The 25,343-nt window shown below is 45.2% G+C and overlaps 1 protein-coding gene and 1 long non-coding RNA gene across 18 annotated transcripts in view; both read left to right on the top strand.

Annotated features, from left to right (window-relative positions):
• MKX (mohawk homeobox) overlaps positions 1-24,918 on the top strand; it is a 76,630-nt gene extending 51,712 nt beyond the window's left edge. For 9 of the 17 annotated variants that reach the window (XM_084979946.1, XM_084979948.1, XM_084979952.1 and 6 more), the window contains 2 exons: positions 22,205-22,238; positions 22,357-24,918. In XM_084979946.1, the coding sequence (XP_084836072.1) occupies positions 22,205-22,238; positions 22,357-22,543 (221 nt within the window). In that variant the 3' untranslated portion in view covers positions 22,544-24,918. The remainder of the gene's footprint in view (positions 1-22,204; positions 22,239-22,356) is intronic. The other 8 variants (XM_084979960.1, XM_084979964.1, XM_084979967.1 and 5 more) reach the window with 1 other exon arrangement.
• Positions 18,110-21,205, top strand: LOC146399474 (uncharacterized). The gene is made up of 2 exons (XR_014817809.1): positions 18,110-20,418; positions 20,803-21,205. It is a non-coding gene; the product is annotated as an uncharacterized LOC146399474 (long non-coding RNA).
• Positions 24,919-25,343: the final 425 nt, after the last annotated feature.

The raw sequence follows: 25,343 nt of genomic DNA, 5'->3' as shown, positions 1-25,343 counted from the left end.
GCCCATTAAAAGGAGTTTCTTTCTCAAGAAAACCTTCATGGTGTTGTTTATGTGCATTTTGGTGTTTGTCTTTGTGCCATTTCACCAGATTAAAGTTGTGATTCCAAATGCCACTAGAAAATGAACTTTATTGATCAATCCATTCTTTAAGAAGCAAGTGTCCACAGTAGGAGAAAAACTGCGTTGTCATTAACTTTCAGTTTTCAGTGGAAATTCTCATTAACTGCTTTATGCTTTCCACAAGGTCTTTTTTTCTTTCCTTTTTTTTTTTTTTTTTTTAAATGCATGTTTCTTTTCAGTTACCTAATATGTTCATCTTTTAGCCTAGTGTGGAATCTGGTGGTCCCTGTTTTGAAGGCTACTGTGAGGTTAAAATAAAGTTCCTATTAAATATTTCATGTCAAGAGGTGGACTCTAAGTGAGAATGTGGGTAAAAGATGGATTAGTAGAGATTTGCCTTGAAACTCCTAGCTTTTCAGTATTTGCGGGCCTGGCAGGAAGCCAGCCGCATCCTCCGCTCTTTTTGGTTCCTTGGCTTAAGAAAACTGTTTCTTTCCTTTTCACCCTTTGGGTGTCATTTTCTTCTGCAAGTAAGTACAGTGTGGGTAGAGGCGGTGCCACTAAGTAAGGTTTTTAAACAATTCATCTTTCAAGAGTTTGGTATTTGACACTTTTTAAAAAAATCCCATGATGAATATTAGCTAGCATATGGGAAAATAGTCAGATCTGTGGGCTAAAATAAATAATATTCTGGGAGTTCCTATCATGGCTCAGTGGAAACGAATCCGACTAGCATCCATGAGGATGCAGGTTTGATGCCTGGCCTCGCTTAGTGGGTCGGGGATCCAGTGTTGCCGTGAGCTGTGGTATAGGCCAGCAGCTGCAGCTCTGATTTGACCCCTAGCCTGGGAACTTCTATATGCTGAGGCCCTAAAAAAGCAAAAATAATAATAATAATAATATTCTGTAGATTCACATAAGACCCGTCCGTCTTTATTTATGTGTATATACCTCTTTTTCCTTGATGCTGATCAATTTCCATGTTACAATGAATGTTTCGAGGAGAAAGTATTCCAATTTTTCTAAACACACCGCTCGGTAGTCTGGCCACAGGGCTCTCTCTTGTTCAATTGGGCCGCATCCTCCATCCCTGAGGATGTCACACCCACATTTGAAGGTCCTCCGAGCACTCCGTGCTCCCCACTTGTCAGAACCAACCTCGGGATGGCCGGCCCCCCCTCAGGGAAGCCTGCTCTTTCTCCTTTCCTGACTCAGAATCACCACCGCCCCGTCAGCGCCACAGGAACCCAAGCAGCATCCCAGACCTGCCTCCCACCTCCAGACCCCTCCAGCTGTCAACAGCTCTGCCCCCAGCATCGCTCACATCTGGCCTGCCCACATCCCTGGTCCCAGGACACCTCACTTCTGTCCTCAGGGTGGTCGCCGTCCCGCCTGGCTCCTCCAGCCTCGCCTTCCAGGAAGGCAGCAGGGGTTGTTCCAAATCCAGGAGGATCACGTGATCACATCACTGTTACCCCTCTTACTGTTACACTGTTACCTTCCCCATGCCTTTCAGGAGAGAATTCATGCTCCTGTTCTTGGCACCCAAACCCCGAAACCCCCTCAGTGCCCAGCCTCTGCTGATCGCCTTTGGCTCCCTTCCCAACTGCTCCTCCACACACCTGTTTCTTTTCAGCTGTGCCAAAAAGAGGTCCCCAAGGAGTCATGGGATGGCAGGGCCTGGTGCCTTCATACAGCGGCTTCTTTACCTGTACCACTGTTGCCATTTTCACCTCAGGGACCCCTCCCTTCTTTTTTTTTTTTTTTTTTTGGTCTCTTTTGCTTTTTAAGGCTGCACCCCTGGCACATGGAGGTTCCCAGGCTAGGGGTCTAATCAGAGCTACTGCTGCCGGCCTACAACAGAGCCACAGCAATGCGGGATCCGAGCCGCATCTGCAACCTACAGCACAGCTCATAGCAACGCCAAATCCTTAACCCACTGAGCAGGGCCAGGAATTGAACCCGCATCCTCATGGATGCTAGTCGGGTTTGTTAACCGCTGAGCCACAATGGGAACTCCCCCTGCCCTTCTTTACTCAGCGCCCGTGTCTTCCTTCTTTCTGTGTCTGGCAGAGGGGGAGGATGTGGCATGAATGGAGGACTATACATGTGAGACCCACTGGCCCAGGGCCTCTTCTCTGATGCCCCCCAAAGAGGATCATCTCGTTTGGAGCCCCTGTGGGGACCACCCACACCCCCATCCCCTAGCGTCGCCTCCACCCCTCTTGGCTCCTACAGCACTTACCACACCCAGCAGTGGTCATTTACTTGCTAAAGTGTGAGTTGCTTGGATATGAGACCCATTCATAACTTGTGTTTCTAGGGCCTATCACCGTGCCATTCAGGAAGTGTTTGCTGAACGAACCAATGAGCCTGTGATGTAGTAAATCAGGACCCCATGGCAAAGAGCAAATTCTGCTGCCACTTAGATCGGGCTTCTGGTACTAGCAGTATTGCTCACTAACAGCTAATCCTTGGACCTGTCAGTCGGCTTTTCTAAATCTCAGTTGTAAAATGGAGAAAATGATAGAAATGTGTGCAAAAAAGGAAAGGAAATTAATTACACATTTATGACATGCAAAATGCTCAATACCCATTGCTGTCTGGAGTTCGCTCTGTGGCAATGGGTTCATAATCCGGTTTGTCTGTTTGCCATTGCTGGTTCAATCTGCAGCCTGGTGCAGTGGGTTAAGAATCTGGCATTGCTGCCACTGTGGCATAGGTCACAGATAGTGGCTCGGATTTGATCCCTGGCCCAGGGAACCCCATAGGCTGCAGGTACAGTGGAAAAAGAGAAAAAAAAAAGGAAAGGAAAGAAGAAAGAAACATTGTCATCATTGTGAATTGTGTTAAGTTGACCTGGCCCTGAATTATGCCCCCAAAAGGGGGGTAAAATGCTGTGTATCAAGTGTAATTATTCCATTTGACATTCACCAAAAAATTGTTGGTTTTTAACTTGGATAGGTTCAGCTTCACTGCAGTGTGGCCATACCTTCTTGTCAAAGCACAGGCATCCTGAGATGGCAAAAAAATACAAGGGAAATTCAGGATCTATATTATTCTGCTTTGCAGTGGGAAGAACTTTTTCAGAAATGTTGGTCTCTTTGTAAGATATCAGGAGTATTGAAATAATCTATATTTTTCTTGTTCCAACTTAAGAATTTAAGGATCCCAAATACAGCTGTTTAGGAGAAAGCAATGATACAGTTAAGGTCTTTTAGGTAATGTATGATTTCAGTAGTTATTTTTTTCCTTGAGGATAGATATACATCCATTTATCAGTTATATCTACGTAGAACACTTTTTTTTCTTTCTTTCTTTTTTTTTTGGCTTTTTAAGGCTGCGCCTGAGGCATACGGAGGTTCCCCAGGCTAGGGGTCAAATCAGAGCTTCCGCTGCCTGCCTGCACCACAGCCACAGCAACATGGGTTCCAAGCCTTGTCTGTGACCTACACCACAGCTCACGACAACACTGAATCCTTAATCCACTGAGGAAGGCCATGGATTGAACCCGAATCTTCATGGATACTAGTCTACCTCGTTACCACTGAGCCACAATGGGAACTTCCAGGAACATTCTTAATATCAAAGATTAGAGACCAATTTTTTAAGAATTGGGAATTTCCAAAGCTGCTCTCCCAGATGCAGATACCATATGCTGTCCTGATTAAGAGCCTCACATTTAAGACTTTGCCCAAGCAGTTAAGAGTAAACAGTCTAGCATACCTACACGATTGCGTAACGTGTGAGCTGCCAGTCCACTCAGAGCCGCACGTGCCAGCCCCAGAAATGAACAGCACAAGACCAGCTGCTGACATAATCCTGGAATTTGCCTCAGTATGCTCATTCTCACTCCCATCGAAGATTCCATCCTGATGTTTTGCATATTATGGCGACTGAGCAGCTTAAATGACCTTCCCCAAGCCCTGCAGGACTGAAGCCTCCCTAATAGGCAGTCTTGCTCTTTGAGGAATTTTCCACACTAGAGAGTCATAGACATAACATGCCTGCCCATGACCTAGCGGAGACAATTCGAATACAAACACTCTTTCAAATTGTTGTGATATTCATTATCTTTTCACTTCAGGGTAAATCTTCAAGGCACTGCCAAATTTGTTGCCCCCTCGGAGAGCGTTTGCCGTCGTGGGGTAACGGTAGCTGCTCTTTGCCAAGCATCACTGGCTGCCTGGTGTTGTGCAGGGATTATTACTAATGTCTCCCACAATCTCCATTGTTCCATATTTTGTATCTATTTTACAAATGAGACAACAAGTGAGACCCAGAGAGATTAAGGCACTTGCCCCAAACCACCTGCTGGTAAGCAACAGAACTGGGGTTCAGCCCCCAAGCTCGCTCTCCCGGGGCACCTTCCTGCTGGGGAATGAAAAGGGATCAAGTCCGTTCCAGCCTTCACGGTGCGCGCTGATGCGCAGTGAACAGGTGCGCTCCCTTTCTCAATTCAAGATAAACCGAAAAAGGCACGACTCCCATTGACAGCAGCTGTAGGAATCTGAGTAACTAACCGGTTATTCTCTTTCTCTGTGTCTTAAGGATGATTCAGGTTAGCCTGGAATTTCCATTGGAATAATTCTTCACTTAATCATAACCTGGGACGCCCATTTCTAAAGCAGCGTTTTGACAGATTCTTTCAACAGTTGCCCCAACACAACTCCCATTACCTCCTCTTTTCTGCAGTATAAACATAATCATCTCTTTTCCATTTCGGGGCCCCCTTTTTGCTTTTCCTAGCCCTGCCCATTGTTTCAGTGATATGATGGTTACTGACGTGAATGGTTTTCACCTGTACGGCTCTTCACCGTCACACGTCTTTATTTCCTTTCTCTGGTGAGCACAGATACAAATAAGGCAGCACAAATACAGATTCTTTGCACCTTTTCTTTGAAAGAAAGGAATTTTTTGGTATCTCTTGTCCAAATAAGAATCTGTATATGACATTGTCTAAAAACTAGCTTAGCAAAGGACTTTGATTTTTCAGTCTCATGATTTCATTATTTTTTCTAAGAGGAATAGTGTTTAACATTGAAGTGTAGTGGATTTACATTGTGTTAGTTTCAGGTGTACAACATAGTGAGTCAGTATTTTTACAGGTTGTACTCCATTAAAAATTATTACAAGATAATGGCTATATTCCCTGTGTGAACAAGATGTCCTTGCTGCTTGTCTATTTTATACATAGTAGATTGTGTCTCTCAACCCCCCCCACTCCTCCCCACCCCCACTGGTGATGCTGGTTTGTTCTCTGTATCTGCAATTCCCCTTCTGTCTTGCTATACACATTTGTTTTATTCTTTCTTTCTTTCTTTCTTTCTTTCTTTCTTTCTTTCTTTCTTTCTTTCTTTCTTTCTTTATCTTTTTGCTTTTTAGGGCAAAAGCACATGCAGCATATGGAAGTTCCCAGGCTAGGGGTGGGATTGGATTTGGAGCTGCAAGCCTGCACCACAGCCACAGTAACACCAGATCCAAGCCTTGTCTATGACCTACACCACAGTTCATGGCTACGCTGGATCCTTAACCCACGTAGTGAGGCCAGGAATCGAACCCGCATCCTCACAAGAGACTATTTGGGGTCGTTACCACTGAGCCACAACAGGATCCCCTTGTTTTATTTTTTAGATTCTACATATAAGTGATATGATAGTATTGTCTTTCTATGTAAAACAACTGTTACAAAAAAAAAAAAAAAAAAAAAAAACTTACTATAGTAGGCTGAAAATCACTGGATAACACGTCCAGTTACTTAGTGTTTGGTAACTAAGAAAACTCGTTTTTCTAAAACATCCTTCTGACTCGTACTCCTGAGGCTGCCTCCCTATTTCCCGTTCCCATCTTACGCAAGGGCCACGCAATTACACGCTGCCCAAGGCCTGATCAACGGCTCCCTTCTCTCTGTGTGTTTGTCATATCCTGTGTTCAGCTCCCATTGTGGGTGGCCTGGGAAGAAGGGTTTCTCCACCCTGTTCAGTAGATGCCTTGAGCATCCTGGCTTTGGACCCATGTGCAAACCGTATGCTTAACCGAGAGCCGCCCACTTCTGCTGGGCTTTCGCTGGGTGTGCCTCCAGCAGGACAGACCGCTACCGTCATAGAGGATGCAGCAGCCCTCTGGTACTCTCAGGGGCCGCCACAGCTCTTGAGTTTTTTGCAAGTACCTGTTCTGCCTTCCATCCCAAGACAGGCCCCTTTTGCTCCCCTCCCCCGAGCCCGCCCCCACCCAGGGCGGAGAACTAGAACTAGCACTAGGGAGGGGAGAAGTCTGCATGCCCAAAGGAGCCGGGAACCTTCCTGGCTGTTATCACTCAAAGAGGCAATATTTTTGCACTTCGTGATGAAAATGTGTCATTTGCTCTTGAGGACGCGAGCCAGGCTCTTGCAAAGAGTCCTTCTTTTTTGTTTTTGTTTTGTTTTATTACTCAAAGAATTTATCACATTTATAGTTGTACACTGATCATCACAATCCAATTTTATAGGATTGATTCAAGACAGTAACTGCGATTCTCACAGTGTTCATTCATCACCCACCTCTTGTTGTCTAGAGAGAATTTTATTTTATTTTATTTTATTTATTTTTTGTCTTTTTGCCATTTCTTGGGCTGCTCCCGCAGCATATGGAGGTTCCCAGGCTAGGAGTCCAATCGGAGCTGTAGCCACCGGCCTACACCACAGCCACAGCAACGCAGGATCTGAGCCAGGTCTTCAACCTACACCACAGCTCACTGGCAACACCGGATCCTTAACCCACTGAGTGAGACCAGGGATCGAACCCTCAACCTCACGGTTCCTAGTCAGATTTGTTAACCACTGAGCCACAATGGGAACTCCGAGAATTTAATTTTAAATCACTTTTGAGGATGTGGAGTACATCCCATCACCAAACCCGAGAGCATGATTAAATGGATCTGTTTGGTCCTAGAAATGTAGTTTTTATTTATTTTCTTTCTTTTTTTGGGACAGCGTTCTGCTTTTCCTGCACATGCTGTCACTCTCGCTTATTTTTTTAAATGATTTTTATTTTTTCCATTGTAGTTGGTTTACAGTGTTTTGTCAATTTTCTGCTGTACAGCAAAGCGGCCCAGTCACACATACATATATACATTCTTTTTCTCACATTATCCTCCATCTCGTTTATTTTAAAATTAGTTTACATGGGTTGTTAAAATATACTTCTCTCTAAAGTCTCGCCAAGTGTGGGGGAGGGTAGAAAATATTAGGAATAGCAGAGGACTGCATTTAGTCCAAAAATAGCATTAGGTGGTGTTCCCATCGTGGCTCAGTGGTTAACGAATCCCACTAGGAACCCACGAGGTTGTGGGTTCGATCCCTGGCCTTGCTCAGTGGGTTAAGGATCTGGCGTTGCCATGAGCTGTGGTATAGGTTGCAGACGCAGCTTGGATTCCACGTTGCTGTGGCTGTCGTGTAGGCCAGCAGCTGTGGCTCCGATTCAACCCCTAGCCTGGGAACCTCCATATGCCGTGGGAGCAGCCCCAGAAAAGGCAAAAAGGCCAAAAAAAAAAAAAAAAATAGCATTAGTTTCATTGTCCATTTCTCTCAATCAGCCATTTTAATGACTAAAACAAGTGTTTTTTTTAATTTTCGAGGTGCCTTATTTACTTATACCAGCCTATGACATTTATAGGACATTAATGGCAGCTGCTTGGCATTTAAGTATATTTAACTCACATGAACATGCCATTCTTCCATATTTAAATTTCCATGAAACGGCTTCGCAAGAACTTTTCTGTAGTTCATATTCATTCTTCTTTTCAGTGGTCCTCAAGCTCTGGTATTTTTATTTTTAGCTAAGATCCTAAGAATGTTTGCTCCCTCTTTCCTTGCCTGTTTCTTTCCCCCCATGGGGCTGCACCGGCAGCATCTGGAAGTTCCTGGGCTAGGGGTTGAATCTGAGCTGCAGCTGCTGGCCTACACCACAGCCACAGCAGTGCAGGATCCCATCTGCATCTGTGACCTACTCCACAGCTCATGGCAATGCCAGATCCTTAATCCATTGAGGGAGGCCGGGAATCGAACCCATATCCTCATGGATACTGGTCAAGTTCGTTACCCACTGAACCACCACAGGAACTCCTGCTATTTCTTTATAATTGCTTTGCTTCATGTTCAGCGCCGTATTTTTCATATGTTGTGATGCCCACAGAAATACCCCCCCCCCCAAGACTCACATGGTGTGGATCCTGTATGTCTAGCTCGGTAGCTGGCGGGTGGGGGGGGGGGGGGGCGGAATTGGTGTGTGGAGGTCCCAGCACAGGAGGAGCCTACATGCTCTGCGGAAAGAAGGAACTCAGCTCACCCTCCAGCAGACACCCAGCCGAGGGTGGTCCCAGGTCTCAGCCTGTCCCTGGACCTCTGGGTGGCTTCTAGATGGTACCATTGTCACTTTGATCCTGTTCAGCCCTTTGGTCCCGGGTGCTCTGCCACTTCCGTTGTTGTCCAAAAGCAAAGCCTTCAGCAGGCCCAGGCAGGACCCTCCCCATCCTCCTTCATGGCCAGATTCAACGTCCTGACCACAGCGCTCCGATTTAGTGGTTTGGGTCCCAGGGGTGACCACGTTGCTTCCATGGTGGGTCTGTCCCTTTGTCCCTGTTTCCCTTTAGAGATTGTGTAGCTCCAGTTACCTCTCAGGGCTGCTGTAAAAATAGATTAAAAATAACCAAAAATGTTTATAAAACCTCATCTCTGTGTCGACATATAATCAAATCATGCTCTGTTCTCTTTGAGGCAGGCCTGAACAAAGTACACTATGAAGGGCGGCAGAAACTAAGTTTACTTTAGTTTATAAAAGCTTATTATCCTACCGTAGAAAGAAAGAAAAAAATCCCACGTTAGTGTGAATAAGTAGTTTTTGATGACCTCCATCTGGATTACTATTTGTCACCCTATTTTCCCAAAGGGGAATTTAAAAAAATACAAGACTTCCAAAAATAAAAGGCTCCCACCATCACCTCAATATAGAACTGGGCCTACTTGTTTATTTTCAAAACAGAAAACACAGATCTTATAACAGCCTGTTATTACCAAAGCTGTTCCAATTAGAAGGAGGGTGATTTGATTATTCTGAAGTATTCTGTAGCATGTTACAGGGAAAACCTTGGCTTCCTGTGTTCTCCAATTTGTATTCGTAATGACTCTCCCTGAGTTTTACGTCATGACAGGGTCAAAACTGTAATATCTGGGGAAAGTAGTACAAGTAGAGTTTTACCCTCCAAACAAAAGTGTCTTAGGAGTTCCCGTCATGGCTCAGTGGTTAACGAATCCAACTAGGAACCATGAGGTTGCAGGTTCGATCCCTGGCCTTGCTCAGTGGGTTAAGGATCTGGCGTTGCCATGAGCTGCAGTGTAGATGGCAGATTCGGCTCGGATCCGGCATTGCTGTGGCTGTGGCCTAGGCGGGTGGCTATAGCTCTGATGGACCCCTAGCCTGGGAACCTCCATATGCTGTGGGAAGCGGCCTTATTTCTGAAGCACATTTTCCTAATACACGTGTTATATCTGCTGTTGATACAGAGGTAGACTTGAGAACTTGGTTCATTAAGTATGCCTCGAGATGGTTATTTGACCCTGGTTGGAAGTTTAGGAATCCATAGTGGTTTCTGAAAAGTACCAAAGAAATATGCCTTGTGCTGCTCCACCAGAGTGAACACCCAGGAATTCCAGTGTTCTGGAACTCTTTATGGACAGCAGTCCACGTCCAGTCCTCCCCGGGAGTGTGTCTCACGGGGCAGCCCTTTACCCTCGAAACACCAAGAGATGTGAGAACACAGGTTCCTTGACTGCATCTGTGACAGAGAGAGTCCCAGGCCCAGTAACCTGCCCTTTAGAGAAGTTCCCCCGTGGGTTTTATTCCCTTCTCTACACCATCCCAAGAAGATGGGCTAGGAGCTCCTCTGTGGCTCAGTGATAATGAACCTAACTAGTATCCATGAGGATGCAGGTTCGATCCCTGGACTCAATGGGTTAAGGATCCGGCATTGACATGACCTGCAGTGTAGGTTGCAGACTCAGCTTGGATCCCATGTTGCAGCCATGACCTCGGCTGCAGCTCCCATTCCACCCCTAGCCGGGAACTTCCATATGCTGTAGGTGGGGCCCTAAAATGCAAAAAAACAAAAACCAAAACAAAAAACAAACCCACAAACCAAGAAGATGGGTTAGAGGCTAAGCTGTGACAGTAGCAACCACGTAGGGGGTATAGCACTTCTGTGGAGCCTGGAGTGGCACCCTCGGCTAGTGAAGGTCGACTGGCAGCTTCGCTCCTCTCTCCAGGGGTCGTGACGCCACGGCCCTTGCGGTGTGCCAGGCTCTGTTTAAAGAGCTTATCACTGGGCACTGACTCGATCCTCACCGCAAGCCCAGGAAGTGGGTGTTACTGTCATCCTCGGTTTCTAGGTGAAGGCGCTGAGATTCGGTGCCATCAGCGACCCACCCTAGGGCCTGCTTCCCGTGGACCCACCACACTTTCCTGTGGTCCTAGGACACATCCTGTGTCTTCGACAAACTTGTATAAAAAGGGTGATGGTATCTGTAAAATGTTGTTGTCTTCTTCCCAAAGTGTAAGCCGCTTATCCCCGGCCCTCTTCTAGAAATTTCTCATATTCCACATTTAGGCGATGGTGGATTAGGATCTAGGTGCCATTGGAAACTAATCGATAGTTTGGGGTAAAGCTTTGTGGGCAGAATTTATGGTGGCATTCTTCCAGCAGAGGTTTTCAGGTTTTCTCATGGTCGGAACGGGACCTCAGGAGACTCTAGACCAGGGGAACCCCTAAACCATGGCCACCTCCAGCCACGGCAGGACCTTCTGCCTCATCTCCATGTCTACCTCCTTTTTAACTCCTGCCTTCAACACCACCAACAAAAATCTTCCCAGTTTTCATCTGAAAGTCCTTCCCCACCCTGGCTGAGACTTTAAATGACTGTTTCTGAAATGAAAAGCAGAATCACAGAACCTTTAAATGTAGACATGTGTGAACATCGAACACTGACAGGCCAAGTGCAGCCCTAACATTTCCGTGCATTGGGGACATCGAAATGGATGTGAAATGTCGGCGGAGCGCTGGTGATACTGCTCGTCTTATGTCTAAAATATGCTTCTTTGCTATTAATAAATACAGCAGATGAACTGTGAGGAGAGAACCTGTCATTTGCTCCTCTTCTGAAAGATCCAAGAAGTTGGCGAACGTCCTCTCTCTTATTGTGTCACTTCTGGTGTTAATGCGTTCAGACAGGTTTAACGGCAGGATCGCCTCGTCTGAAGTGTCATTGCCGGAGATGGTAATTTGAAAAGCATGGCCGTAATGTGAGCCAATTCGAAGATACACTACGGTTCAGATATCAAAGCAAAACCGCCTTGCGATGCTTTTTCAGAGATACTGAAGAGCTTAAAAAACACACGGATCAGCCAGACGTCCCAGCCAATTGCTAGATTATAACAAAGGCACATTTTCCCACTTAAAAGGCCCCCCCCTTTTTTTTTGCTGAAGAAGTTCATATTAGTACTTTGTAACCTAACACTCTTCAGCTATACATTTATTAAACAGGTTGACCGTCTAGAACTGCGGCCGTGGCAGCTGCTCAGTAGATCTCAGAAGAGAATTGGCCCTTTGCTACCGCAGGACTTAAAGGATGGATCCCAGTGCGGGGACACTGGGGCAGAATTGAAGTGTAACTAAGAATCAGAAAAAGTCTGTCCTGATTCCTGAACTAGTAGCCCAACTTGCATGTCGAAGGGACAATTTAATTAATTAATTAATTTATGTTTTTAACTCTTGTGACTGCACCTGCAGCCTATGGAAGTTCCCAGGCTAAGGGTGGAATCAGAGCTACAGCTGCCAGCCTCCGCCACAGTCATAGCAACACCAGATCCGAACCACATCTGCAATGGATCCTTAACCCACTGAGTGAGGTCAGGGATCGAACCTGCATCCTCATGGATACTAGTTGAGTTCGTAACCCATTGAGCCACAACAGGAACTTCTAGAAGGGGCAGTTTTTATAAAAAATTGATGCTGCTTGCGGTGGCAACATAGGGGCCCACAAAAGCTCTTTGTGTATAGGTAGGAAGTCCAAGACTTTAGCTAGAAACCTAGTTTTCATGGATGCAACATTTGGGGTAACCTCTCCAGTATCCCCTTGAGAAATTGAAGTAACAAAATCCATTAGCCACTTTAAGTTAGTGGAGATTCTTTAATGTGGCTCCAGTGCTCTTTGTCTTGGCATGTTACAGTTCTTTGGCATGAAATAGCATCAGAAAAGCCATTTTGTCTTTGAAGATAATAGATTCTGCACACTTAATCCATTAATCTGAGCTGATGGGCTCTGCCCAGAGTTAAAATATTTCATCCTTACATAATGGTTTTCGTAGCGAATCTCTGAACAATACTAATTTTTCTGGTGACCGCATTCAACCCCATATTTTAGATGTGAAAAAGTGAGAGAAGAGGTTAATTGTTTTTTAAATTTTACAAGGATATATGTAGTGCTTGGTATAGATGCTTAAGCTTTCTTCTAAGTGTTGTAGAAAATATGAAATCCCGTGGTCATCTTAAGACCCCTCTGAATCTAGTGTGATTAGCCCCACTTTATAGCTGAGAAAATTGGAGCCCAGACAGGTCGAGCAGATGGCCAGCCGTGGCTAGAGAGTCCATGGCAGGGCCGGGGTCCAGCTCCTGCCACCTGGCTCCAGGGTCTGGGCTCCAGCCACTGTCCCACACCGCTCTGTACCTCCCGCCGGACCACCCTCATGGCTAATAATGATGTGCTAAGAATAGAATTTTAACATTTCCAGACCCCCTTTCTGGTTCCTCACTTACAATTTCCTCCCCCTAGACTGCATCCTGATCTTCAAAGTGAAACTTCAGACAGCAGGTTTTCAACTTTGGGAAAGGGGACCCTCTGAGATCACAGAGGGATCTTGGTAGTGGGACTGCACAGGGTCACATGGCAGCCCGGACATTGAATCCCTCCGGAGGAAAAGGTGGAAAGGGGCGTTGAGCGCACTTGGAAACTCTGCTTATTTGAAAAGTGGCTTTCAGGTTACAAAGCCTGCTTCCTATACCTTTAGTCCTTCAGTCCTCCAGGCGAGACCCCATGAGGTCAGAATAACCACGTGTTTTGGAGTTCCCGTTGTGGTGCACTGGAAATGAATCTGCCTCGTATCCATGAGGATGAGGGTTTGATCCCTGGCCTCGCTCAGTGGGTTGGGGATTCCAAATTGCCATAAGCTGAGGTGTAGGTCCCAGATGCAGCTCCGATCCCGCCTTGCTGTGGCTCTGGCATAGGCTGGCAAGTGCCACTCCAATTCCACCTGTAGCCTGGGAACTTCCGTATGCTGTGGCTATGGCCCTAAAAAGCAAAAAATAAAAAAATTAAAAAAAAAACAACCCTGCATTTCACCAGAAAAACTGTACAGCTGGGCACGAATGAGGAGCCACCAGCCTCACGTTTTTACACCCTGCCCTGTATCAACAGTCATGGGAAGGCTCCACAGCTTCCTAGCTGACAAGGAGCCCATCAACACTATCAGCTTTATCTCCAGGCCCGGGTCCCCCTGGAACAAGGATGTTCTCTTTTGTGGTTGTTAACGGAGACATCAGCTCCCCCCACCCTGACCAGGGAACTCTTTGCTATTGGTCCAGAAGCGAGGGGTATGGTTTCTCATCTTGGTTTTTCTGGCAGGAGATAGGAGGACGCACTGATGGAAAGACAGCTGAAGGTGGGGCTCCTGTGGCCCCAGGGCACCCGGCACTGTCAGCAGCAGTGAGGGCAGAGGCAGCCCCTACGAGGTGGCAGGAAGAAAAAGAATCCTTAGCCGGATGGTGGATGTCTTGGCTGGAGAAAACACTGGCTTAATCTTTGGAAAAGATGCTTCTTTGGAAAAGATATTTCTGAAATAATTTTTGGAAGCCACTCATTCTTTTAAGGCCCCAGGGTAAATAATTAGGCAGGAGATTGCAGAAAGGAAAAGAAAAAAACCAAAAAACACCAGCTTCCTCCCTGAAGGTGGGGTGGGCTTCATTTTAGAACGTTCCCTCTTTCCAAAGGCTCCCCCAGTCCTCCTGTGAGCAGTAGCCTTGGCACTTGGCACTCACCAAATTCTCACAACCACCTCTTCCCCTCACACTAAAGTTTTAGAGTGGAATTCACGTGTGGTTGCTGAGGGTACTGGCAAAAGCAGTTGAATCATCAGCAGATAAATTGTTTGGTAGGTTTTTTTTTTTTTTTTTTCCTTCTTGTTTGAATCACTTAGGATGATTTATCTTTACTCATTCAGGAGCTCTAACTACCCCAAAGAGAGGATCCCCACAAATATTCCCTCTCAAGTGAGGCAGCACCAGCCGTCCAGGGATTACTTAGCGGTAATTCACTCTCGGTGATGGAAGGCTGATTACAGAGATCTCAAATCTCTTAAAGTGTCACTTTAATTAAAGTGTGAGGATGAGCTCAACAGAGCTTTCGATGCCTGTTCTGCGATTGGGACTGATTCTTGGCTGTTACGGGTTAAATCATGAGGGGCGGGGGAGACTAAAATACTAGCAAAAATTGGAAGTTCCCATTGCGGCTCAGCAGTGACGAAGCCAGCTAGTATCCATGAGGATACAGGTTCGATCCCTGGCCTCACTCAGTGGGTTAGGGATCTGGCGTTGCCTTGAGCTGTGGTGTAGGTCTCAGACGCAACTCAGATCCTGCGTTGCTGTGGCTGTGATGTTGGCCGGCAGCTGCAGCTCTGATTCGACTCCTAGCCTGGGAACTTTTATATGCTGTGCGTACAGCCCTAAAAAGACAAAAAATAAATAAAATAAAATACTAGCAAAAAGTGCAGAAAAGGTCTTTACTAGGCTTTTAATAGGCTTTCTGTGCAAACAGTGCAGAAAAGGCCTCGCCATGGTCTATGCAGGTGGCTTTATCCACCAAGATCGCTCATTGATGAAATGCAGCAGTTAGAAGCGTAACCTCCGTAATCTAGAGCAGAGTCTCGCTGCCACCATTGCTTGAGTCCTTTGCAAGTTTCTCAAACCCTCTAAGTGACAGTGTCATTTGTAAATGAGGGCCGTGATCCTGTCTCCCAGAGTTATTGTAAGTATTTTACCAGATAACATGCGTAGAGTTCCTGGCACAGTGACTGGCAGAAGAATAAGCATTCAATTGATGTGAGTCATTGTTATTTTAAAGATAACCCCTTCTGGTAACATTCGAGACTCTCAATATTCAAGTTTAAACTGAGTGAAGCTGGATTTTGAATTCTTTCAAGCTGTTTCTTTTTCACAGGCAGGAAAAAAAAAAACAACATTGCCACATCTGGGAAGGCCAAATGATAAATTAGTATCTTATTTATTAACAAAAGGGTAAGGAAAAAGTAGAAGTGGAGTGAAAAAGCAAGTTCTAAAATATATAAACCCCCTTTTAAAAAATGTATATAGGGAGTTCCCGTCGTGGCGCAGTGGTTAACCAATCTGACTAGGAACCATGAGGTTGTGCGTTCAATCCCTGCCCTTGCTCAGTGGGTTAACGATCCGGCGTTGCCGTGAGCTGTGGTGTAGGTCGCAGACACAGCTCAGATCCCGAGTTGCTATGGCTCTGGCCTAGGTTGGCAGCTGTAGCTCTGATTAGACCCCTAGCCTGGGAAGCTCCATATGCCTCGGGAGCAGCCCAAGAAATGTCAAAAAGACCAAAAAAAAAAAAAAAAAAAGAGTATATAAACTTGCTTTGGGAAGCCGTATAGCAAATATCAATGTGAGTTACCCCTAGATGCCCTTTATTTTTACACTTTTTCACTTTTACACTTTTTCCTGGATTTTCTGCAGCTAACCTGCCTTACTTATTAGAGAACAGCAACAAGTGCTGGGGGTTTTTGTTTCTTGGTTGGTTTTTTTGTGTTTTTTGTTTGTTTGTTTGTTTGTTTTGCCATAGTCTATCAGCAGCTTGATGTGGGAGCTGAGTTCCTGGGGCCAGGGATTGAACCAGACAGCAGTGGTGAAAGCACCAAATCCTAACCAAGAGACCACCAGGGAACTCCCAACAGATACTATTTTTATTTTTTTTTAATTTTTTTGGCTGCACTCGTGGCATGTGGAAGTTCCCAGGCCAGGGATTGAACCCACGCCATGGCTGCGACCCGTGCCATAGCTGCAGCAACACCAGATCCTTAACCCACTGCACCTCAAGGGAACTTCTCAGAGACTATTTTTCTTTTTCTTTTTTCTTTTTTCTGCTTTTTAGGGCTGCACCTGTGGCATATGGAGGTTCCCGGGCTAGGGGTTGAATCAGAGCTGCAGCTGCTGGTCTGCACCGCAGCCACAGCAACTCGGGATCTGAGCTGCATCTGCAACATACACCACAGCTCATCGCAATGCTGGATCCTTAACCTACTGAGTGAGGCCAGGGATTGAACCCACATACTCATGGATACTAGTCCGGTTCTTACCACTGAGCCACAACAGACAACGGGAACAGGGAATCTCTTGGTCCGTCTGCTCTAAGATCCTGCAAATTTGGAGCGATTGGTATTTCAGAATCTTCAGTGAGGTTTTCTATCTGCCTGACTCACTAGACTCTTGTTCTTTTTCTCAGTTGTTCCAAGTATGTAAATAACTCCAGAAACTGATCTGGTGTCCCAGGGGCTCTCAGGACCTCTGAGATCAGAAACACTAAGCCCAGCTCGTCCACACCTGCTCTCTCCAGTAACAGTCTCAAACCCGCCAATTGTGAGAAGGCACAGTTGTTAAGCATCTGGAGCCCTTTGTCCATTTTGATATAGGAAACATAATTTTTAGATTAATTAATTTAAAATACTCATTCTTTTTTGTCTTTTTGCTATTTCTTGGGCTGCTCCCGCGGCATATGGAGGTTCCCAGGCTAGGGGTCAAATCGGAGCTGTAGCCACCAGCCTATGCCAGAGCCACAGCAAGGCTGGATCCGAGCCGCGTCTGCAACCTACACCACAGCTCACGGCAACGCCGGACCGTTAACGCACTGAGCAAGGGCAGGGACCGAACCCGCAACCTCATGGTTCCTAGTCAGATTCGTTAACCACTGCGCCACGACAGGAACTCCCTAAAATATTCTTTCTTAATCTTAATTTTATTTACCTTTCAGTGGTACAAGTAGTATTTTGTGGGACAGTTAAAAACATTCCTGGACTTCCCATCATGGTGCAGCGGAAACAAATCTGACTAGGAACCATGAGGTTGCAGGTTCGATCCCTAGCCTTGCTCAGTGGGTTAACGATCCGGCGTTGCCGTGAGCTGTGGTGTAGGTCACAGACGCAGCTCGGATCCCGAGTTGCTGTGGCTGTGGCCTAGGCGGGTGGCTATAGCTCTGATGGACCCCTAGCCTGGGAACCTCCATATGCTGCAGGTACAGCCCTAAAAAGCAAAAAAATACAAAATTCAAAATAAAAAATAAAAACGTTTGGAAATCCTGTTGTGCATCAGAAACGAATCCTCCGAGGAACCATGAGATGGAGGGTTAGATCCCTGGCCTCAATCAGTGGGTTAAGGATTCAGCGATGCTGTGAGCTGTGGTATAGGTCACAGACTTGGCTTGGATCTGGCTGTGACGCAGGCGGGCAGCTGTAGCTCTAATTGGACCCCTAGCCTGGGAACCTCCATATGCCGAGGGTGTGGCCCTAATAAGCAAAAATAAATAAATTAATTAAAAATAAATAAATAAATAAATAAAAACATCCCTAACTTTAAGACTTACTGATTAAATTTGAAAAAAAAATCTCAGCACCAAAGATTTGGCCATATTTTTGTCTCTTTTTATAACTAGAACTATCACCTCAGGAATATATAACAGAATTAATATTTCCAAATTGCATTTCTCAACCTTGAATGGACTTTGCCCCGAGGGCTTTGCTTGCACGTCTCCAGTTGCAGTAGAGCTGAATTTTCTTTATAATGTTTCTCTACTTAACTTTATAAGGAAACACATGTCCAAACTGAGGATAGCCCCACTTTAAGTTTCAACATGGTTTGCGTTTTACAACATCCAAGATTTTCCTAACTCCACACCTCTTTTTTTTTTTTTTTTTTTTTATTCCTTTTCTTTTTCGGTCTTAAAACATGCTCTTTTGGCTGGTTCAGTACGTGGCTCCTGCCAGCCAGTTGCTTTTATGGTAATTGACAGCGTAGCTGATTTTTGGAACCTTAGGATCTAAAAAGGCATTTTAGCTCAAACTTGGGGGAGGCCGAGCCAAGCTACTTGCAGAATAAGAGATACAGCAGAGCCCACAGCAGGGCAGTCAGAACCTGGTCTGTGCATGTTAATTAACGGCAGGGAACGGGTGTTCTGGCTCAAAAAGACAATTTCCCTCCTTTCAGCAGTGTTCAGAATTCTTCCTTCTGCTGTCAGATTCTTTCTTGAGCTCCTGGGTGCCACTTCTTGGGGGGCGGGGGGAAGCCAGCGAGGCCTCCTGTCTGCTGGAGTGACATGGAGGGGTGGTCCAGAAACCCACCACTCCTTAAACACTGACATTTGGCAGAAAAGACACAAAATAACTTGAACCAGATAAGCGCGGGCAAGGTTACACTGCAGAGGAAAAGCGCCGAGGAGAAAAACATTTTCCCACTTAACACAGTTGTTTAGGAGAAGTAGTGAATTGTAAATTTTCTGAGTTCTCCTCTCAAATGATCTCAGTTCTCTAAAGCAGCTGGGGCATTTCCCCAGACTTCATCTCAGCATCAGGAATAGGAAAAAAAAAAACAAAAAAAAAAACCTCCCCAAAGTGCCAGACTTTATAGCCTTTGCTTTCCTACAAAAGCACAAATGTTTCAGAGTAAAAGGGCCCCTGTTTGCTATCTTCCTTTTGCTAGTTCTTCTGGGAACTGCTGCTCTGTAAGAGGTGGCTTTTGGAGGCCTAATGGCCCCATGACACCGGGCAGCCCACCAAAAATAGCAGCGGGAAAACCTTGCCCTTCTAACACCAGCTTGTGTTTTGCACCAAAACCACCCTGGGCAGGAGACCCCCAAAAGCAGTCAGAGTCCGCGCTTCTTGGTTTGAAATCTTTGACCTTGAACTTTATTACGTGCTGTTTTAGCCTTGACGATCGACAGAGAAGCAAACTGTTTCTTGTCTCCATTACTCTCTATGAAGCCTTTCTTCTGTGGCTGGGGAAGGACCCTGCATCCATACCAGTGACCCTGAACATGCCTGTCTGCCTTAGAAATAAAATACAGGATCCGTCTGTGTTGTGAGGACATTGTTGAAATTCATGGAAACTAATTAAGAATACGGGAACCGGGGATCGGGGTCTGTTTTTACACTTCAAAGGTATTTTCATAGGCACCAAACTGTAAAACACATAGAACCCCAAGAGTAAGCAGAGTTTTATAATTTCACAGTTGGCCGGGGTAAACTTGGTTCCTGGTGGACTGACTCCAGGAGGCAGACTCAGGGAGTACTCAGCAGCGTCCGGCCCACCGCGGGGCTGCAGGACGTACAAGGCCCCTCTTCATCTTAGAGAGAAGCTCTTGGGGGGCTTGGCAGGGCCTTGAATGTCTTCCTCCCATGTGCAGGCTGGCTGGTCACTCGCTACAGAGCAGACAGCCACAGGTGGAGGCACGACAGTCTCTCCGTGACCCCCCAGACGGGGAGTCTGACTCCAGCCCCAACCAGAGCATCAGTTACAGGGTCTCTTCTAACTTTTGTTATTTCCCTAATATCAGGGAAGCTTGTGGAACTTATTCTTGCTTTTGCCAACGCTTTGCATTGAATAAATATCTCCATAACCTCTTGCTTCACTTTGGCAACGGAATTGTTGCAATTGGTGGGCAGAATGGAGTGAAGGCCTAACTCAGTTTCTTTTTTTTCCCCCCGTCTCTGTAAAATGACCAGTGTCGCTGGCTTTTCTCGTCCTAAGCAAAGGCACTGACTTATTCTCTGTTCTGGTAGCCCCCATCTCTATCCCCCCGGAGTGAGGATTTGCAGATCATGGCACCAAATGACGACAGGCTTCACGGACACAGCGGAGAGGGAGACGCGAGATCCAGTCCCATGTGGTGGCACTCACGCTGAATAACCTAACATGCTTGGCATGGTACCTGGCACGTGGGAGCAGTGTGTCAACTTGAGCTAGCAGAGTTCTGCCAGTTCCGAGTTGTCATTCTTTTCCCACCATTTACATAAGTAATAGAATAATTCCAAAATGACCAAGCAGCAAAAGTGTAACTAACCAGAGTTCCCATCATGGCGCAGTGGAAACAAATCCAATTAGGAACCATGAGGTTGCGGGTTCGATCCCTGGCCTCGCTCAGTGGGTTAGGGATCTGGTGTTGCCGTGAGCTGCAGTGTGGGTCGCAGACATGGCTCGGATCTAGCGTTGCCGTGACTGTGGTATAGGCCGGCAGCTGTAGCTCTGATTGGACCTCTAGCCTGGGAACCTCCATATGCCTGGGGTGCAGCCCTAAAAAGACAAAAAAAAAAGTATAGCTAACCATTCAGGCCGACCTGGCCAGAGCTCCAGAGATGACAGTCCAGCGGCTTACAGATCCAGTTATTTTTCCAAAGAGCCCAACAACAAAAGGAGACCAAAGGACCTAACATTTATGGTGTTGTTTAGGTTAACGCACGTATTTTTCATAACCCCCTTGACATTTATTCACTAGGTCACAGGTAGCGGTTTTTATTTATTTATTTATTTTTTAGGGCCACACCTGTGGCATATGGAAGTTCCCAGGCTAGGGGCTGAATCTGAGCTGCAGCTGCCAGCCTACACCACAGCTCACGGCAACGACAGATCCTCAACCCACCCAGGGAGGCCAGGGATCGAAGCCACGTCCTCATGGATACCAGTGGGTTTGTTATCACTGAGCCACGACGGAAACGCCTCTGTCGCTTCTCGGGGATGTTTGTGGCTGTTGATGATGGCAGTGGAGGGAGTGACTGAAGCACTGTGTGTTGGAGTCTCAGAGGCTGCGGGGGCCCCAGCCCCACTCTGGTCCTTACCGCCCGTGCCTTGCTGGGAGCTCCTCTTTACCCTCTGTACAGCTTTCCCTCCAGCACGTCCATCTTTGTCTTCCCACTACCTCGTTCCTTTGGCCAAAGGAGCTCCTCAGAGAGATTTAAAATCCAGATCAAGGACCCACTTAACATCCTTTATAACAACATAAAACCATAAAACACATTGACATGAGTGTTCTGAGTGATGGAGCAAATCTAAGCCAAAGGTGAAAATGCACGAGCAGAGGCTCAACCTAACTTTCAAGGCTCACAGTGGCGGGAATGCAGGGTCCATGTGGAGCTTGACGACCAGGGCTGCTTATTCTAATAAGCCAGGCATCCCTGGGTCTGGGAGTCGTCTGCCAACCTGCCAGAGGGGACTGTTTGCCAGGCCTTTTTCCGAAATGAAGGTTGGATCCCCATGAAATCATAGACTCTTGAGCCACAGGCACCCCGCAGATGAGCTGGGAACCCCGTTATCTTATAGTCCAGGGAGCTGCACCCCAGACCACATGGGGCACTGTGACTCACCCAAAGGCACAGGGCAGGGAGCAGTGGGGCAAGACGGGAACCTGGCCCCAGACACCATCACTCTTTCCCGGCACCTGCCCTCCTCACCAAAAGGAGGATCTGGAGTTCCCGTCGTGGCGCAGTGGTTAACGAATCCAACTAGGAACCATGAGGTTGCGGGTTCAGTCCCTGCCCTTGCTCAGTGGGTTAACGATCTGGTGTTGCCGTGAGCTGTGGTATAAGTTGCAGACGCTTTGGATCCTGTGTTGCTGTGGCCTTGGCATAGGCTGGTGGCTACAGCTCCGATTTGACCCCTAGCCTGGGAACCTCCATATGCCGCGGGAGCGGCCCAAGAAATGCCAAAAAGACAAAAAAAAAAAAAAAAAAAAAAGGAGGATCCATGTCTCAGAATACATTAACCTCAGATTTTTGCGCATTTCTGAAAGCCACTTTTTATTCTTGATTACCTGTTCTCGTCTTCTTCCTGCTTCTTTGCAAAGAGATTTTTCTCACGTCTTTGTGAAAAAAAAAAAAAGCATATAGCCCATTTTCAATCATATTTCCTAATGAACTCTTATTCCTGGTAATGAATGATGAAGGGCCTGAGATGGAAAAAGAAAGCCAGAAAGAAAAGTAATCAGATGTTTGCTTCTCTTCACAGACCCTCTGGAAAATGGATCCAATAAGGGTGACAGGTGAGCGGTATATTTTTATTTGCCCCGTGTGCGTTTCCTCTATGGTCCTTTCTCCGTGCGCTACAGTGAGTTTGATCGTTTTTTGTGTTTTGTTGTTTCCTGTTCTGCTTGAATCCAGTGCAGCTAATAGAAAGGGCCCGAGCAAGGATGACACATACTGGAAGGAGATCAATGCGGCCATGGCCTTAACAAACCTCGCACAGGGAAAAGAGCAGCCGCAGGGGACCACCAGCTGCATCATCCAGAAGTCATCCCACATAGCAGAAGTAAAGACAGTTAAAGTGCCCCTGGTTCAGCCGTTTTGAGAGTCTGTCGCTTTGCAGATCTACGGCCCTTCTTCACGTCAGTGGTTTTTCATAAACCCTCATCCTAAGAGCTGGAGCAGGAGGGAACACGACTCCCTTGCAAACCTCTCCTTATTTTTAATCGTCCTAAATATATCATTTAGTGGCTTCTTAAAAGACGTATAAATTATAAAACCTCACTTTAATCAAAACTATGAACTTATTTTATGTTAACGCCAAGTATGCATAAAATGTCTGCATTGCCGTTCCAATAAAGTGCCTTGCTTTCCCCAAAATAAGCTACAACGTGGGCATAGTAGAGCAGCTGTGCCTCAAAATGACACCACCACATTGCTTCTTAGACTGTGGGTGCCTCTCCAGATGGACCTACTCATGCCAGGACTGAACCCGTACTTGCTGAAAGCCCTTAAAATGTATTCAGTAATTCACGTTAAAACTTAGAAATCTAGTCAGCCTACAGGAAACGTTCCTTTAAAAAACAACTTCGGCAGTATTTAAAATCGTGCAGTGTGCTTTGCAGAATGACAGTGAGAACTCTTTGCAGGTATCTTGCCTGCATATCTGGAAGGTTACAAACTTCCGAAACGAAAGGCATGGGAATCATGTAATGTATACGTTCAAGAAAAATGGCAATGGATATGATCAGAAAAAAAAAAGGTTTCCGCACTGCTGGAAAACACTACAATGCTCTCTAGAATGAATTTGGATTTTCTTTTTCTCACATTTTGCCGAAGTTTAAAAAAACTTTACCATCGAAATAACTCAAAATTTTCCCATGTAAAACTCAATCTACAGTTGAGTGTAAAAATATAATCCTGTTTGCATCAGAGTTCAGTATTTTGGGTTTTTTTATATTGGAAACGTTTTCATATGGAATGGCTAAGAACCTCTTATTTGGCTCATTCGAATTACACTTGCTGGTCGACAGTGTATATTGCATTGAGAACAAGGCAATAAAAGAAATGTATCTTTATGTGAATATACCTATACACACAAAATTGATTTTTAAATTTAAAACATACGGAAAACAAAACATTGAACAGTCTCTGAATTTTGCCAAGTAGGACATTAAGGTAAAAATTAAATGAAATCATGCATGAAGAGAAATAAGAACATTTTTTGTTTCTGAATTAGACTGTCATTGAGTGAGAATAATCAATATCAAGAAAGAAGATCTTTTTTGATCAGACATTAATATTCTGATCAGCTTGGGGAGACTTGAAATTTGAATAAACAGTAAAGATGCCAACCATAGCAGAGTATTTGTGCTCAGAGAAGGAAGAAGGATTTGACTCTTTTATGGTGGGATGTTTTTTCTGGGTATGTAATCTATTTTGTAAAAAAAATTCTTTTAAACTGGAAAGCATTTTTGTGAGCGTGAATGAGAGCCAACAGTGCAGCCAAGTGGTGGACATTTTTCTTTATTTTGCAAAATGCTTTTAAAACCAAAGGCTGCTCTCGTGGATATACGGACAATATCAGTCTTGATATAAATGGTAGGACAGTTTTTCATGTAACATAGCATTGGGGGACTGGGTTTATTTAGTGTCATGAAAATAATTTGATACAAAAATATTTTGTATATATATATATTTTTACTTTGTTTTCTAAATTGCTGTTTGCAGTAAGAGTAAGTGCAAAGCAAGATATGTAAGTTATGACTGTATGATCAGATGAAGTATTCGTTCTTTTGGTTTACATCCTTAAATAGCTACAGATCCATGATAAAAACTTTGGACTCTTTATAAAACAATGTTGCCAAAGTGTGATCATGTCAGTGCCAACGAAAGACAAGTACTTCACTCTTTTTCATACTATTATAAGTTATTCTAGTATTAAATATTTTAATAAAACTGTCTTTGTTTTGACATATTTCAGTTAGATGAATGGATGCTGATTGGTTTTCATTTGAATTAGTCATAATTCATTTTTGCCATCTTTTCAGAAAGAATCAGCAAATTTTTTCTATGTTAGAAACCGTGGATGGCAAGCCAATATAGGACAGCCTGTCACATGATTTTTTTCTTTCTTTTTTTTTTTTTTTAAATACCAAAGCTTGGAGTCTGGCCTGTGAACACATGGAGAAGATTTTATAATTAGCACATCCTTGGCGATATCTCCAATTGCAATTACTGTTAATTTATTTTTTTCTTTTGCTGCTTTAACATTTTCTGGAAATTAAAGTCCCCTCAATCCTTGAAAAGAATCTCCAACAATGCTGAGTCAGCAGCTGAGACTCTAACTCGTAATTTATGTTGTAGAGAAATAGAATTACCTCTGTTCTTTGTTTTGCCATATGTAATCATTTTAATGAAATTAATAACTGCCAGGGGTTCTTGACAGATTTAAAATAAAAGTTAATTTCTAGACCTCAATGATCATATGAATTCTGTTTTCCTTTGAGGGTTGACCAGGTGGAGAGAGAAGCAGAACAGAAGGGCCCATTATGTGCCATAATTCTCCGCAGGTCAGTCCAGGGTATGATATGGGAGCACTGCATTTGTGTTAGGGTTGAATTTCATCACCTCGGACCACCAACCCACCTTTTAAGAGCCAAGGGAAAGAAAGTGTGATGCGAACTGTTAAAATACATAACTTTAAAATGAACATTTTCGGAGTTACTGTCGTGGCCTAGTGGACATGAATCTGACTGCTCTCCATGAGGACATGGGTTCGATCCCTGGCCTCGCTCAGTGGGTTAAGGATCCGGCATTGCCGTGAGCTGTGGTGTGGGTCAAAGATGCGGCATGAATCTGGCGTTGCTGTAGCTGTGGCATAGGCCAGTGGCTACGACTCTGAT

Source organism: Sus scrofa, chromosome 10 (genome assembly GCF_054392235.1).
Source record: "Sus scrofa isolate SSC_HxYL_T2T_F1_AM1 chromosome 10, Sscrofa_HxYL_maternal_Yorkshire_Landrace_v2.0, whole genome shotgun sequence".
In the NCBI taxonomy this organism is placed as follows: domain Eukaryota; kingdom Metazoa; phylum Chordata; class Mammalia; order Artiodactyla; family Suidae; genus Sus; species Sus scrofa.
This window is presented reverse-complemented; position numbering and strand designations above follow the sequence as displayed.